The following is a 16,371-nucleotide window of genomic DNA, read 5'->3' as shown; positions in this document are numbered from 1 at the left end:
ACAGATGTTGGCGTGGATGCGGAGAAAGGGGAACCCTCCTACCCTGTTGGTGGGAATGCAAGCTGGTGCAACCACTCTGGAAAACAGTATGGAGGTTCCTCAAAAGTTGAAGATAGAGCTACCATATGATCTAGCAATTGCACTACTGGGTATTTACCCCAAAGATACAAATGTAGGGATCCGAAGGGGTACATGCACCCTGATGTTTATAGCAGCAATGTCCACAATAGCCAAACTGTGGAAAGAGCCAAGATGTCCATCGACAGATGAATGGATAAAGAAGAAGTGGTATATATATACAATGGTATATTATGCAGCCATCAAAAGGAATGAGATCTTGCCATTTGCAACGACGTGGATGGAACTGAAGGGCGTTATGCTGAGCGAAATAAGTCAATCAGAGAAAGACATGTATCATATGACCTCACTGATATGAGGAATTCTTAACCTCAGGAAACAAACTGAGGGTTGCTGGAGTGGGGGTTGGGGTGGGAGGGATGGGATGGCTGGGTGATAGACACTGGGGAGGGTATGTGCTATGGTGAGTGCTGTGAATTGTGCAAGACTGTTGAATCACAGATCTGTACCTCTGAAACAAATAATACATTATATGTTAAGAAAAAAAAAAAGAAGAAGATAGCAGGAGGGGAAGAATGAAGGGGGGGGAATCGGAGGGGGAGACAAACCATGAGAGAGGATGGACTCTGAAAAACAAACTGAGGGTTCTAGAGGGGAGGGGGGTGGGAGAATGGGTTAGCCTGGTGATGAGTATTAAAGAGGGCACGTTCTGCATGGAGCACTGGGTGTTATGCACAAACAATGAATCATGGAACACTACATCAAAAACTAATGATGTAATGTATGGTGATTAACATAACAATAAAAAATTTTAAAAAAATCAGGCAAAGTCCCATGGAAAATTTATTATTTAATGCTAATGCCATCCTGTTCTCTCCCCTAAGCTCTTAGGAACAAACGTTGCCATTAGCATACTCCATCACTTGAGAGTCTGTACTTGAGGAAATGGAAATGCACTAGTTAAAGAAATGACCAGTATGGCAAGATCAGAGTCAATGCCAATCTTCGGAATGCAGTGTGCCTGTGTCCTCACCATGGGTCACTGTGCCTGGCAGCACAGAGGAGGAAATCAGTCTTCCAACAAGCCATTCACCATTACCTATAGCCAGATGTCTCTGCTCAGACCTGCATTTTGAGTCCTGCATCCTTCAAACACGTCAAGTTTCATATATGAATGCTAGATTACAGACATCTTTAGTTGTAAAAAAAAAAAAAGTTATTTAAAGGTTAAACCAATCGCCCTGAATACAGACTGATTCCTGCTCATACATCTCACTTAGAAAAGATATGGTTTTATAGCTACATACCTGGATAAGATTTCCTCAAGCCAAGTGAATTAAAGGATTAGAGTAGAGTTTGAAACAGAATTATGTCCAAAAGGCACAAAAAGAGAAACTGAGCCTCCGAAAATAATTTCCAAGGAATTGAAATTCCCTACAAAGTTTTCTTAAGCTGGGTTGCATACATAGCAATGATTATTTGGCTGCTTCCTACTCAGAGCTCTCAATTAAAAGTAGCCCCCAGGAGATCTGTTCCTGGGCTGTATCAAATTGGGGTGCCCTGGCCTCACATGTGGGGGAATAACACCCTGTTGTGACTAGACTTAGAAGCTTTTCCTCAGGAAGGTAACCAGCAGAGTGTCAACGGCTGGGGAGGGGGACTCTGAGTGCCTAAGCTCATAGACATGTGTATAATCAGGCCAGCCCAGCCCATAAATGCTCCATCACCACAGAGGCAGAATAAGTGGGTGAGAAGCAAATCACTCTCAATCTCTCTCTCTCTCTCTCTCTCTCTCTCTCTCACACACACACACACACACACATACACACACACACTCCCCTAAAGGGAGAGACTCTGGCCTTTGGATTGAATTTATCTTCCTGCCAGCTTGCACAGAGAATCCATTTTGTTGAGAAGAGCAAACTACACAATCTGAGAAGAGGTGCCCTTCATGCTCTGGAAATCAGATATAGAAATGAAAATAATCCAGAAAGCAGGGACCACCAAGGCCACAGTGCTGGTGGCAGTGAGGGAGAGCAGCTTGCCACGGAAGAGCAGCCAGATGGGGCCCAGTGGGAGAAGCTGAAAACTGGCTACCCCGGCACTCAGAGACTTAATGGAGCATCTGAAGTCTATGCACACCAAGGCAGTGCTTAAGCATCTGACATGAAGAAGGCCTGGTGCTCGTCCATGAGCACTGAGCTCAAGGAGAATGCAGACTTCACATCAAGCTTCCGGTCTGCTTCGATCACAAACGGTCTGCTCAAAACTCAAGATAGCTACCCCAACACCTAACACCTGTCTGTCTGTCCATCTGTCTACCTCTCACTCTCATTTTTTTTCTTCCTGAAAAAACCTCCTTTTTTCTTCCTGAAAAAACCTTTCTTCTACCTCCCCAAAAGCTGAATTTAAAGGAAGTATAAGAGAGCCTTTTCATTTTCCAAAGTAATTCCCAGGCTCTACTGAATCCGAGAACCGCTTATTGACTTGGGGAGCGTTCAGAACCTGGAGCAGCAAAGTGAGAGCCATCTCTTTCAGGAGTGAGCTCAGGAGGCTAAAGCAAGTAGCACCAAAACACATTCCCAAGAGGCTTCAGTTTGTCCAGCCACAGGCTTACAAAGAGTGGAGGGAGATGAAGAGGATGGGAAGGGGGTAGCTGTAACCTTTAATTTTTTTAAATCATCAGGAACAAATATGAAATGTAGCATTTGTTAAATGTACCTGTCTTCTCTGGATGCCGTGTATTTTAAATATTACATAATCACATTTTTTAAGTAAGTGAAATTCAACCAGGAAAGCCAAATGGTGAGAACTCAAGAGAATAATGAATTGGCCCACCTTTCAAAGGTTTTGTAAATCTCTCCCATGTGAGGAATCTCACTTTTCACTGGAAAAGTCCAGACTTAACAAAGGACATTGGTCAGGAGTTGTTTATTCACATTACATGGGGCTCTTTCTTTTATGAACAAATCCACCGCAGGGTTCCTATAAATATGGAATGCCATCACTGTGGTTAATACAAGGGCTAATTTACAAAACACGCACTTGCTGCACAGCTTTTCAGGAACACAACCGACCGTTCAAAGGTATATCCACAGGTCCTCCTGTGACACCCAAACAGGCTTTCTGTTCTGTGACAGAAAGCACTTTGAAGCTGGACCAGAGGAACTGCTGTCAAGCAAAATGGAGTCGGGTTTGGCCCCAAAATGTTGTGTGCCTAGTTGAGCCATCTGTCCTCGCTGTAACTCCATTTTCATGATTATAGAGTGTAAATACTGGTTCCTTCTCACATCTCTTCCAGGGATGCTGTGGAACTGTGTAGTCCCAGCCAATATTTTTAAGCAAAATGCTGAATGATATAACAAATGAGATTTCTGCATGGGAGCCCAAGTTCCTGAAGCTGGCAGAGCTGTTTCTCCAGGCAGCCTCAGTACCTTCCACAGCATTCCCTGGGGTGACACAGGGAGGCGCTAGCAGCCTGGGTACACCCACTGGAAGCAGAGTGACCCTCACCATGCAGCCCACACAAAAACCACTCGTAACTACACAACAGCCAAAAAGGAAATGTAACTTGAAGAGCATTTCCCTCTACAAACAACTGATCCTCTGGGACTTTCGCTTCAAGCCTCTCAATTGTTCGAAGTAAATGAGGCTCACATTAAAGGCCAGCCAGTCACACATCAAGAAATTAAGCCTCCTCTCAGTAGGGGAAAATGGCCGCTCCTGAGCCAGCCTTCCGCCTCTCACACACAGGCCTCTTGTACAAATGGCTTCATTTACCCACATCTGAGACACTCGATCCAGCCAAGCTTGGTCTCCCCTAAGCCCTGAAAGCTGAGATACACAAGCAGAGGGGTCAATATCTTAAACTCCAAGCAGCTGCCTTAGATCCACTGCAGCGCCGTAATTCAAAGACTCCAGCTTTGCCAGGAGGTGGCTTCATCCTTTTTTTAGCCCTCTAATTCCTAACAAGCAATCCCCCACACCCCAAGCTTCAGCCTCCGGGCACAGAATACCAAAACCACAGCCAAGACAGGGCAAGGATAGGGAAGGAGAGGTCTGCAGCTCCTCCCACCTTGTAAGTCTAATCCACAATCAAAGAAAAACCAGGTAGGGCCACCAGGACCCAAAACAAGTGGTCCTCCCATAAGAGGAATTCCAAAGCCTCAGAGCCCTCTATGGAAAATGTCCTGCCTCCAGTCCCCTCGGGAGAGAAATCTCGGGATCATTAGCAAGCCCTCTGGCTGAGCTCAACTTTAGTGAAGGTGTATGGGGAGAGAGGTGATCTCTAAGGTAACCAGTTAATTGCCAATAAGGAATGATAATAATAAATTAGCAAATACTAATGTAAACTAACTCAGTTCTGCGGCAGTTGCATGGAGACGAGAGAGGAACGGTTTATTCTGGAACACATCTTGCAAGCAGATCCCCACTGGGAGACGCACTGCCTCTGCTAGATGTGAATGGGCCAATAAGATACAATGTAGACAATGGGTGGCCCTAGAATGTCTCCTAGTAGAAGTGAAGCCTTTGATTTTTATTTTTTTTTTTTTTTAAGCCTTTGATTTTTAAAGAAAACCCGAGTGCCGATTCCTGAAAAGATGCGGGCTGCACTGTTTTCCATTGCTTCCTTCCGCAGCCTGAGGGTTACTTTTGACCCTTAGGGATAAGACTTAGGTGGTTCCAAGACGCTGTCATAACAAGAAAAAGTAAAATAAAAAACGCTCACTGAACCGTTTGTTGGTTTGTTTTCATTGGAGGTGGTGTCATTTCCTTGCTATCCAAACCAGCTTCATCATCCATATCAATTTCCTAGTGATTTCTGAATCTGACATCTGATAGGTTTGGGGCTGCTCTTCTAGTTCCTTAACCCAGGGTTTCACTCAAATCCCTGCAAATCCCTAACTTTAAAACTTCTGTTTTAGGGACCAAAGCATGATGAGCTGTTTCTTTCTTCCTATTTTTCTTCAAAGCCTAACTGATGTTTTAGTTTCATTATTTGCACTAAGATGACATGCATTGAGACTTCCTATAACAGGAAGCATTCAATTTGGTCTGCCACATACATCCTTAGTCTGCAAACTCTTCCACTGCTCAGTGCCATAGCAGAGCACACACATCCTTAGGGGGATGTCTCATATTGAAGATGCTACAGTTTCCTAGTGAAAGGTAGAAAAATAGAAAGAACTCAAGATTGAGTTTGAAACCAAAATCTAAATCCCTATGCACATATGACTAGAATTCGGGAAACTTTTGCCTACTATGACTCCCTCAGAGTGTCAGCTCAGAATCATTCAACGTTAGAAAGTTAAAATTTTAAAATGTCTCACCAAAGAGACTGGGTGTATGGGCCATTTGACATCTCCTAAAAGCAGGAAGAGGTCTAATCACGTCTCCATTAGCAGTAGAAGAAATGAATTGCATCTTCCTCCAGCAATGATCACGGCTTGGGTGACAAAAAGGGTAATGCAGAGATGCTGATGTACAGAGGAGTAACACTTTCCAGCATCCAGGGGTGCCCAGGAGGCATGCCTCCATTTCATGAGATTGGAAGAAAAAGTATTTGCCATAATAAGGAGACTCTAAAAATGTTGGAATATTTTTAGAAAAATCTTAGCGAACTGGCAAGCCTATTATTATTCTCTTTCATCCATTCTCTTTCTTTTTCAATCTCTTTTTCCCTCTTTTCACTCTCCTCCCTCCACACGTACATTCACTTATGCATATACTAAATCTATGGACTAAATATACCAGGATGCCAAGAAATGCAAATCTCACCCTTCAGTTTAAAATATTTAAGGGATACCTGACATCACTAATTCTACAAAAGTCTCCTGTAAACAGCAAAGACATTCTCCACTTTCCCTCTTCAAATCTCTGTACAAAACCACAAAATCCACGTGGCTGATTTCCTGACCAACATCAGAAGACTGGTAAATAATGATACGCTATTCTAGGCGAGACAGTCTCTGTGATACTAAAGGCTGAGTTCCAATTCCCTAGACTCGTGCTCCATTCCCTTTACCTTACCTACTTAACTGCATTTGCCATCACATTCCCTTTGGTTTCTAAAGCCAACAATGTTCAGATGTGGCTAGGTTTGCACAATGATGCAAAAGTTACCCTTTTGCAGACAGCACCAAACCTTAAGAGCTCAACAGTAAGTCTACATATAAATGATAGCAGGGTTGCCAAGGAAGAAGCAGAAGGGGAGCGCGAAGAAGTCTACAAAGTAACGTGGTTAGAAACTCTTTTGTATTGCTTGTAAGGAAATCACTGGGTGATCTTAGCTCCCCAACCAGACTGAACTCTCTGTGGGCAGATGCTGCATCTCATATTTATTTGGGATCCCCATGGTACCTGCCACACAGCTGAGCACATTGGATTCTCTAATAATGCTTACTGATATCTAATGCCATGGTGATAAGGTATGATGGAGTGCTGCAAGGGAAGAAGTTCCAACTCCTTTATAATGCCACTGTAAGCCTTCTAACTGACTCTGCAGCTAAAGAAGGGAGTGGGTTTGTCACAAGGTAGCCCAGCCGAGAAACCTAATGTGCAGTGCTTTGGTCCCAACCTGGAGAGTAATAATGTAACATATGCTCAGAAAAGAATTGCTATCCTGAGTTGAACTGACCTGTTTACTTGTCTGTCTCCTTGTAAACTCCCTAGGGTCAAGGATCAAGTGTTTTATTTTTGGATCCTGGGCAAGTAGTACAGTGTCTAGCACATTCTAAGGGTGAGACAAATGCTATTGGGGTTAATTAATGAACAAATAAAAGAATGGTTTGATGAAATAATGTAAAGAAAAATGTGACGTAAAATTTAATACAGAAGTCACCATAGAATCTCATATTTATCACATCATAGCACTTAGCACTCTGTTATAACTTCTTAATAAATGGTGGTTTCTTGGATGGGTTAATTAATTAATAGGAAAATATAAAGAGAAGGTAGGAAATATATCAGGATATTACTATTCTAGGAATGGAGAATATCCTATTGAACGCAGTAGTAGCATAAATCATTCCATACTGCAAATCACCTGTTTGCTTGTCTCCCCTGTTAGAATGTACATTCCTTGAGACGACGGAACATCTTTTTTATTTCTATAACACCAGAGCCTAGAGCAGAAAAAAAGTAGGCCTTCAATAAATATTAGCTGAATGTATAAATCAACCATTCTTGCTCTTCTGTAGATTTCACTGTACTTAAGTATTCTACCTAGTCCTCGTTCAGGGGCTTCTGATATGGAAAGGAGAAGTGTCCTTTTCCCCATGCATAACTTTGTGACAGATGCAGGTTAAAATGGCCTGATTTGTGCTCAGTCGTGGGAGGGTCTCTCCTCTTTCTGAATGGGTTTGTCAGTTGAACTCTACAGGACTGCGTATTCGAAATACAGACTTAGCCTCACTGTGTCTAGTACACACTGCCTTGACCCTTGACTAGCCCTAGACACTACATCTCTGTGATTTTGTTAAATAAGAAGAGCATGTGGGGATGCCTGGGTGGCTCAGATGGTTAAGCGTCTGCCTTCGGCTCAGGTCATGGTCCCAGGGTCCTGGGATCGAGCCCCACATCGGGCTCCTGACTCAGCGGGGTGCCTGCTTCTCCCTCTCCCTCTGCCTCTCCCCCCACTCATGCTCTCTCTCTCTCTGTATCTCTGTGTCTCAAATGAATAAATAAAATCTTAAAAAAAAAAAAGAAGAGCATGTGGCTTTGTGAGTTGGGGAGAGGATCAGAATTCAGACTTCCAATCGCTTTTCTAAATAAATGAAGCAATATTTTATTTCATTCTTCCTATAGGAGAATCAAAAAGAACACCAAGATCTTCAGTAAACCATGCAGACACACACAGTCATAGGTCTCCTGCCCCCTCTAAGTATCTCATAAGCACCAGAGCCCACATTTCTCTAGTGCCTTGAATTGATTACAGAAATAATCACCAAGCCCTCAGATGATTAATCTCCACAAGCAATAGCAGTCAGCACCTGAACCCAGAACTGTGCCATCTTTCACCTCCATTGTTTATCATCCAATATGAATACTCCAACCACAACACTTTGTAGGTGTTATCTATACAAAACCAACTTTAATACCTCCTTAGTTACAGTGTCTATGGGGTCACACTCAGGGGTGCAGGCCATCATAAATGACTCTCCAATTATTGTCTAGTGAAGAGATCTACAATTCAGGGAACATGTATGAGTCATACCCTTTACATTACACAATGTCATATTATTCCTTGGACCAACCTTGCATGGTAGACGTGCCCATTTTGTAGATGAGGAAACAGAGACTCAGAGGGCTTCCATACCAAGAGGTGTCCCCAGATTCAAAATCATGATTGCACCACAGAGCACTATCTCTTCCTCTCCATTGCTGAACTCTTAGTAGTCCACAAGTAGTCTTCTAAAAAATCTATGATCTAGTTCCTAGTAGTATATTCTGATATCCATAATTATAACTGTGCCTCTGTAGCATGATATTGGATTTTCAATAAATCCTTATTTATAGATTTATAGATTGAAAATATTGGTGCTTTTGTTGCCGGCAGAAGATCATCGGTTTCTCATTAAAAGCACTGCTCTAGGTCCAATTACTTCTGATGAGAATGATTTTTCAGGAAACTAGGAAAAGCAATTGATCCAAGTAGTCCTAAAACCCTTTGCCCTATGAAATTGATACAAATACTATGAGACCATTTTATATGCATCATAGCCTAGGTGTGTCAGGCTGAATTATTTCCGAGGCAGGAAGGTGTCACTGAAACAGCACTTGTCAGAGAGTTATAGAGCCCTGTGATCTAGTCTCTCCTCTCTCTCTCTCTCTCTCTGCCTCTCCATCTCCCTCTTCCTCTCCCTTCCTATCCCCCTCCTCTCTCTGTGTGTCTCTCTACGCCTTGTTCTGTGAGTCTGAACAACTCCCTTACCATCTCTGGACTCTGTTTCATCTACTGAAGGGCAATCTATCAAGATAACTATTGCAAGGATCAAAGGAGACAATGGCTGTGCAGGTGCTTCAAAAAAATGTGGAAGCGCCTTTCAAATATACTGTATTCCTTTCATTAGTGGCCTGGAAGAGGGGATATGTCTCCCAGTGCATCAAATTTCCAACCAAAGACGGACTTAAGCAATTCATGGAAAAATGAAACCAACCTAAGAACTGTTACTTACAGCCTTCCACCCACCCACCCACCATCATCCATGTTATTATTTGTATTTCAAGAGCCAGCAAACATCAGACCACGTAGTGTTAAAAAAAATGCTTCCATTTGAAAACATTCATACCTGGTAAAGAGAAACAGAGCTACCTCAAATCATAGTTAATTTCTGAAATGTTCATTCTTAGTGACAGTTTCCAACCTCCTTGTTTGTCAAACGTCACCATGAGAACAACCAAGACAAGGCAAAGTGGCTTTTTAAAATTTTTTTGTTTGCCTCCCTTTAACCAGCCCATCCATACTCTTGGCAAAGCACACATATGGCCAAAGAAAAAGCAAAAGGGGGCTTCAGGAAGGTGAATCACTCTCGCACTGGGAAATTGGCCCCTGAACATTCTAGAGTTCCCCCATCTTTAACACTACTCGTTGACTCTTTCTCAGCCACTTTAACTGGAATGCTGGTACCACTGGCTGGCAAAACACATACCCCATTTGCAACAGGTGCAGCAAATTTGTATCATGCCAGAACACCGTACAGAGATTTCAAATGCACAGACCCCTTGAGCTCCCATGCCCAACATCCACCCCTACAGAAGCCCAATATGTTGGGCTACCCTTTGCCCCAAGAGACCCTGGTAGCAGACCCTGACTAGGCAGAGAAGTTCTCCCCACCCCTGCCAGGGAATTCTCCAGCACAGAGACCTAAGCGGTCTGGTGAGGGGTGGGGGGGGGTGGGGGGCGGCGGGGAGCAGCATGGGAAAGAGATCTGGAAGGACCTCACAGAGCCCCTCAGCTGCACTCACCTCAGGCAGAGGCACACCATTGATGATCAAGTCTGGCTGCTGGGGACCCTGGCTGTTGAAAGAGTGATGATAGATGTGGTTGGCACTGGTATTGCGGGTATTCTGGTTCTCCACATTCAGGAAAGTGCTCTCAGAGCGGCGGCAGCCCAGGGGCAGTGTCTGCTGGTGGTAGTCGAAATAGTTGAGGGAGGAGGTCAGGGAGGAGCAACTGACAACGTTCATCTTGTCTGTCTCCTCCACATCCCGGGGTACTAGACGGATGTCATTCTTACTGATTTTTTTCTTCTTGCTTGATTTCTTTTGATGCCCATAGGAGTACTCAGCGATTCTATGTGACAAAAAAAAGGGGGGGGGGGCAACATGTATTGCTAATGCCCTCCCAAACCACGCATTGATTAATAAATATTAAGCACCCCAGAGGGTTGCACCCCATCTCTGCTCCAGCTTCTTATTCTGGTGCATTACATCATCGGGTTTCTCCCTGCATTTTTTACATGTGAACACAAGCTAAGGGCCATTCATTTTTCATATTAAACATACAAACCTCCCATTCCTCCATCCCCCCCCCAAAAAAAAATGTTTCTATGCTTTGGATGTGGAATTTCTCATATGAGTGGCTATTTAGCAAGGGTGGGGAGGACAGGGAAAGTTGAGCCTATGGGAGAGAAAGCATGAAAATGCTCAAATCTGGAGCTCCCCCTGGAACCCAGAGGAACCCCTGGGTGAAATAAGAAGCAAGTATTAATTTAACAGAAGAGGAGATAGAAGGAATTAAAAAATAACCTCATTTCCAGTTCCTCCAGGCATTTGCCAAGGGGCGAACACTCTCAGTCAGGTTCCTCTTTGACCTGATCAGTTCTGCACTGGGGTAGGAGATCAAACCCCATCCTTTGACATACCTCAGCTTCTCTCCTCCACACCCTCCTTCCCCCCTGCCTTAGCCCTGCTCCCTTCTACTCCCCACCCTACTCCACCCTCTCCTAGAGAAATAGGATAGCTAAACCCATTTGAATGAGGGGAAGTGCTTTTTACCTCTTTCCCCTTAGGCTCACTTTCTCCTCTGCCTTTTTGTCTTGCTCCTTGCTAATGGGAGAAACCGAGATGCAATGCAGACACTTGCTGTTTTGTCCTTTTATAAAACAGCCGAGGAGACAAGTGATGGCTAAACAATTACTGCAAAGGAATTTAAAGGTTAGTGCATTCAGCATCCTTCTCCATTCAGTTGTACCTACAAGCAGCTGTGCTGCAACTGGAACATAAAGAGTTCAATTTAATTAACACTGACATAGACCCAGCAACGTGCACCAAAGACACCAAGCATTAAGAGACTTGTCAAAAGAAATACATTAAAATGTAGCCAGATTTTCAGTCATTTATTACTTTGCACATAATGATTCACCTTATTGTTTGAAAATTCTATTTCTGGGCAATAATCAGCAAAACAATAGGGTTAATAAATAATACAGGTTGATCTTTACAAGGGAAAGACTGTGACTGTATTCTCGCTCAACAAAGCTAATTGTCTGAATACAAAAAGGGAGCCCAATTCAGCAGCAATTGCAGATCACCTCACGCAAGTCTCATAAATGAATGCATTTGAGGAAGAGGCTCAGGAGGGGCTGAGAAAAGGAAACCTCTTGTCTAATACATGGAAAGACAGGCTCTTGAACTTTAGGTTTCTAAAACGTCTGAGCATACAGGGAGATTGCATGCTTCCAGAGGCAAATTCTTATTCTGTCCCGAGGATGTTCCTAGTGCTGAGCAGTTACATTCCTCTCGCCCTTTCGCTCTGTGTTCAGGCAGACTTGCAGTGATGGCAAGCTGGAGTTTGAGAGCAGAAAAAATCCCAAAGACCCCAGGACTAGGGTTTATTTTCTTCTCTAATCTGTTTACAGAATCCATGGGAAGTTTTAATGATTTTGTTTACCCATGATGGTTAAGTTTGGCAATGCCCCGACCAATTACTTGGCTGAGGCATTCACTGAGCAGCCCTTTCTGTATTGACCAATTATTTAATTAAACTGTACTTCATTAATCCCAAACCACCATAGGGAACAGAGCTCTTTACAAAATACACATGTGAGTGAAGTTGGAGAGCACTGAGATTTTCTTTTTTCTTTCTTTCTTTTTTTTTTTTTTTAATTTCAAATGCTCTCTTCCCTGTTTAATGATCTCCCTGGCAAGCTCTCAGAAAGAGCTCTCACTTCTAGTCATACATCACCAAGAAGTGGCAAAGCCTTCACTATCTTTATTTCAAGATGATTTCTTTTTCATCAAGAAAAGGGTCTTATACATTTACTTTACACTAAGGAAATGGCTTAAAAAGAGTCCACTCTATCATTATCTCCATATAAATAAAATTTTACAGACCCCGCATTTTTTCTCCTATAAAAATTGCCACTGGCAGTCATACAGGTTTCAAAGGTAAGAGCGGTATTAATTTCCATTTCTCCCATCTGAAATGACTCAGAGCTGAAGGAACGAAAAGTCACGGCCATTTCACTAGTAACAGGATTAAAGCATTTATGAGGCATTGCAGCTGCTCTTTTATGGCACCTGATTGATATTCATGTGTGGTTAGCATTTGTCTACTAACTTGTGTAACGCAGAGAATAGTAAAAGGGAAACAATAATTGCATGGCTGTTACATATTCAGGGGGCTCTGATTCACAGAAGTGTGCATTTCAGATGGTGTCAAATACAAATTGGACCTACAGGAACATATTTTGACTGATTAACATGCAAGCACAGATGGCACAAAAGACACACTGGATGTGTAGGTGTGTTGAAAGCACACACACACCTTGGTTGGAAACAGCAGCATCTTCAATTTCAGCAAACTAAAGAAACAACTTCTTTTTTTCAACCCTTTCGATGAGACACTGCTGGAAAAAATTACATGTATTATCCTAAATTGGACTCCAGAAATACTTAGACTTATTTGTTCTGTCCAATTGTAAGGAAGGGCTTCAACAACACCCTCTAATGTGTTTATCAGGAAATCTTTTTTTTTTTTTTTACTACTACTTGTCATTCCAGTTTCTGCGTTTCTATTCTCATCCCGCCCCCCCCCACACACACACACCCTGCATACGCTTCAAGAGAAACTGTAACACAATAGCCCATAGTGACATCCACTGGTAGGGACCAGATCTTAATGCCACAGCTGAATCCCACATTACAGAAAAACACCATCAGCTCCAGAAGATTGCTATTTTTACTGCAACATCTGGAAGTGAAGTCCTATCCCTCATTGGGATGTTTGGTCTCTACCCCACCAACCAACCAGATATGTGAAAACATAAATGACTGGTAGAATTTCACCATACATAGCCAGATGTTTTGGGGAATGGATACAAAACAAGCCAAGAACACACTTTTTAAAAAAACACTAGTCACCTGCTTCCCCACACATTTCTGTTTTCCCTCCACTGTTTCCTACCTTAGACACCCACTCACAGGCTCTCTTCAGTTTTTCCCTACAACAGGACCAGGCAACTACCAGCACTCCCTCTCCTTTCAGTATCTGTCCCCAAAACATTGTGCCCCTGAAATCAAGTTGTGGGACTTGGTGTTGGTGGTTCTGCTGAAAATTGACTCTCTCTTTCTCTCTCTCTCTCATTTTTTTCCTGCCATAACTTCATGGAGACAGCTGCACGAATTTTAAAATGATAATTGCTTTCCTGCTCATCATCATTATGTGACAGAATCCACCACTCGAACAGTAAATGATTGTCTTCCAGCAAATTGTCAGATCAAAAGAATTGATCAACTAGGACTGCCACAAACTTTCCCCCCTCCAAAAAGAAGCGCAGTATGTACACAGCATGCATTTAAGTAGGAAACAAAAGCACTGGGATTTTCACACTGAGACACAGATACACCTTATTCATCCAAGACAAAGGAAAGAAAAAAAGTTGGCTCTACCTGCAGTTGTAGGTCCGGATCTCTTTGTTGTCTCGCTTGCACTTGATTGCCACGAAGATCATAGTGACAAAGAGGATGCCGGCAATGGAGCCCAGGGCAATAATGAAAATCAGGGACAAGTTCACCGAGCCCATTGACTCTTGGGCGTCAAGAGCAGGGGACAGGTAGATTAGGACTAGTGCAGAGGCGGAGAGAGACGTCTTGCCGTGGTCGTGGGCCACCACAATAAGCTCATAAGAAGCCTTTGAGCTCTCGCCAAAGGTGCGAGTGGTTCTGACTTCGCCATTGACCTGATCTATTTCAAAGAAGCCGCGGTCACCCTCGGTCATGTCGTAGGTGACCCGGCCATTCTCACCCTCATCATAGTCGTCTGCTTTGACGACGGTCACCAGATAGCCTATGCCAGAGTTGCGGGGGATGTAGACCTCGGCAGTGCCGTTGATCAAGGGTGGGGCCGTGATGACCGGGGTATTATCGTTGACGTCGAGGATGATGACCCTAACCGTGGCGTTGCTCTGCAGCGAAGGCAGGCCGCCATCCTTGGCCAGGACCTTGAATTCGAATGCCTTGGTCTGCTCGTGGTTGAAGGATCGAAGCGCGTAGATGTCGCCCGAGTTGGGGTTGATGGAGACATAGGTGAAGACAGGCATGTCCCGCACCTGCGACGGCACAATCTGGTAGGAGACACTGCCATTGAGACCCAGGTCGGGGTCTCGGGCAGACACGGAAAGCAGGTAGGCGCCAGGTGTGTTGTTCTCCTGCACCATGACCTGGTAGTAAGGCTTGGAAAAGTGCGGGTGGTTATCATTCTCGTCGGTGATGCGAACTGTAAAGGACTTGGCACTCTGCAGCATGGGCACACCGCTGTCGCGCGCCTGGATCGTGAGGTTGTACTGGTCATGCTGCTCGCGGTCCAGCCGTCCGTCCACCAGGATAGTGGAGAAGCTCTCATACTCCTGCAGCCTAAAGGGCACGTTGCCCAGCAATCGGCACTGCACGCGCCCATTGAGGCCCGAGTCTCGATCAGACACCCGCACCAGTGCAATCACGTAGCCCGGGGGGGCGCTCTCGCTTACCTCCACCAGCTCGCTGTTAACTGACAGCAGGTTGATGACCGGCGGGTTGTCATTGGTGTCGAGAACGCTGACGGTCACCTTGCAGTGTGCCGGGATGGAGTTGGGCCCCAGGTCCTTGGCCTGCACGTCCAGTTCGTACACATGGCCTTCTTCATAGTCTAGGGCACCGGTGACTGTGACCAGGCCACTGTGTGGGTCGATCTGGAAGAGCTCACGCGTGCGGTCGTTGACATAGCCGTAGAAGGAGTAGACCACCTGGCCATTGGTGCCCTCGTCTGGGTCGCTGGCATTGAGGCGGATGACTGGTGTATTGGGAGGTGAGTTTTCTGGCACGCTCACTGCGTAGGTGGACTCGCCAAACACCGGGTTGTTGTCATTGGAATCGGTCACCTTGATGCTGAGGCCAACAGTGCCCAGATGCGGTGGGTCGCCGCCGTCGAGTGCAGTGATGCGAAAGCTGTAGTGCGACTGTGTCTCGCGATCCAGACTCTTCTCCACCACAAGTTCCGCAAAGCGTGAGCCATCGCCGCGCGTCTTGATCTCCAGGCCAAACAGCTCATTAGGCGTGAGCTCGTATGTCTGCACGCCGAAGCTGCCCGAGTCCGGGTCATAAGCGCTGTCCAGCGGGATGCGCGTGCCAGGACTAGCTGCCTCTGAGATCTCCAGCTCGATCTGTGCCGCTGGGAAGCTGGGCGCGTTGTCGTTCAGGTCCTTGATCTCCACCTTAATCACGCATATCTCCATTGAGCTGGACATGACCTCGAGCGAGATGATGCACTTGGGGCTCTGGCGGCACAGCAAGTCGCGGTCGATCTTCTGCTTGGTGACAAGCAGGCCCGAACTGGGGTTAATGTCCACCAGGTGCGGGGCTGAGTTGGACACCACACGGAAGGCAGAGGCCTGCCGTGGATCCAGAGCAAAGCCCGCCTCGCGCGCGTCCTTGGCCACGTTGGCGATCACCGTCCCGGCGCGCTGCTCCTCTTCTACCGAGTACTTGAGGTTAATGAGGGCGGCTGCCTGCGTCCACAGTACCGCCAACAGCAGCAGCACCGGCAGCAGGAGCGACTCCATGGCTGCGCGGGGCTCTGCCTGGCCTCGCCTCTCCACACCCCTCCGAGGCCGACGCCGCCGGCGCTCCAGCTTCCCGCTGACTCGGGCCGCCTGTTGCGCGCGCCCCGGGGCCCCGGAGGCCGCGGGAGGAGTCCCGCCCAGGGCGGCCCGGCGGCGCGGGGGAGACACCCGCGCTGGCTCCAATGCTGAGGTTGCAGCAGACTCGTAGGGGGTTGGCGGCGGGCCCGGGGGCTCCGGGGGGCCAAGGGAGCGC

General features: G+C 45.6%; 1 protein-coding gene across 3 annotated transcripts in view; it reads right to left on the bottom strand.

Annotated features, from left to right (window-relative positions):
• The window catches only part of PCDH19 (protocadherin 19), a 124,258-nt gene extending 107,933 nt beyond the window's left edge, over positions 1-16,325 (bottom strand). For 2 of the 3 annotated variants that reach the window (XM_078065323.1, XM_078065324.1), the window contains exons 1-2: positions 13,972-16,325; positions 10,045-10,372 (exon numbers count right to left, since the gene is read on the bottom strand). In XM_078065323.1, the coding sequence (XP_077921449.1) occupies positions 10,045-10,372; positions 13,972-16,118 (2,475 nt within the window). In that variant the 5' untranslated portion in view covers positions 16,119-16,325. Of the gene's footprint in view, positions 1-10,044; positions 10,373-11,076; positions 11,218-13,971 lie in introns of all 3 variants that reach the window. The other variant, XM_078065322.1, reaches the window with a different exon arrangement.
• Between the last annotated feature and the right edge of the window lie 46 nt (positions 16,326-16,371).

The sequence above is a fragment of the Halichoerus grypus genome, chromosome X (assembly GCF_964656455.1).
Source record: "Halichoerus grypus chromosome X, mHalGry1.hap1.1, whole genome shotgun sequence".
In the NCBI taxonomy this organism is placed as follows: Eukaryota; Metazoa; Chordata; class Mammalia; order Carnivora; family Phocidae; genus Halichoerus; species Halichoerus grypus.
This window is presented reverse-complemented; position numbering and strand designations above follow the sequence as displayed.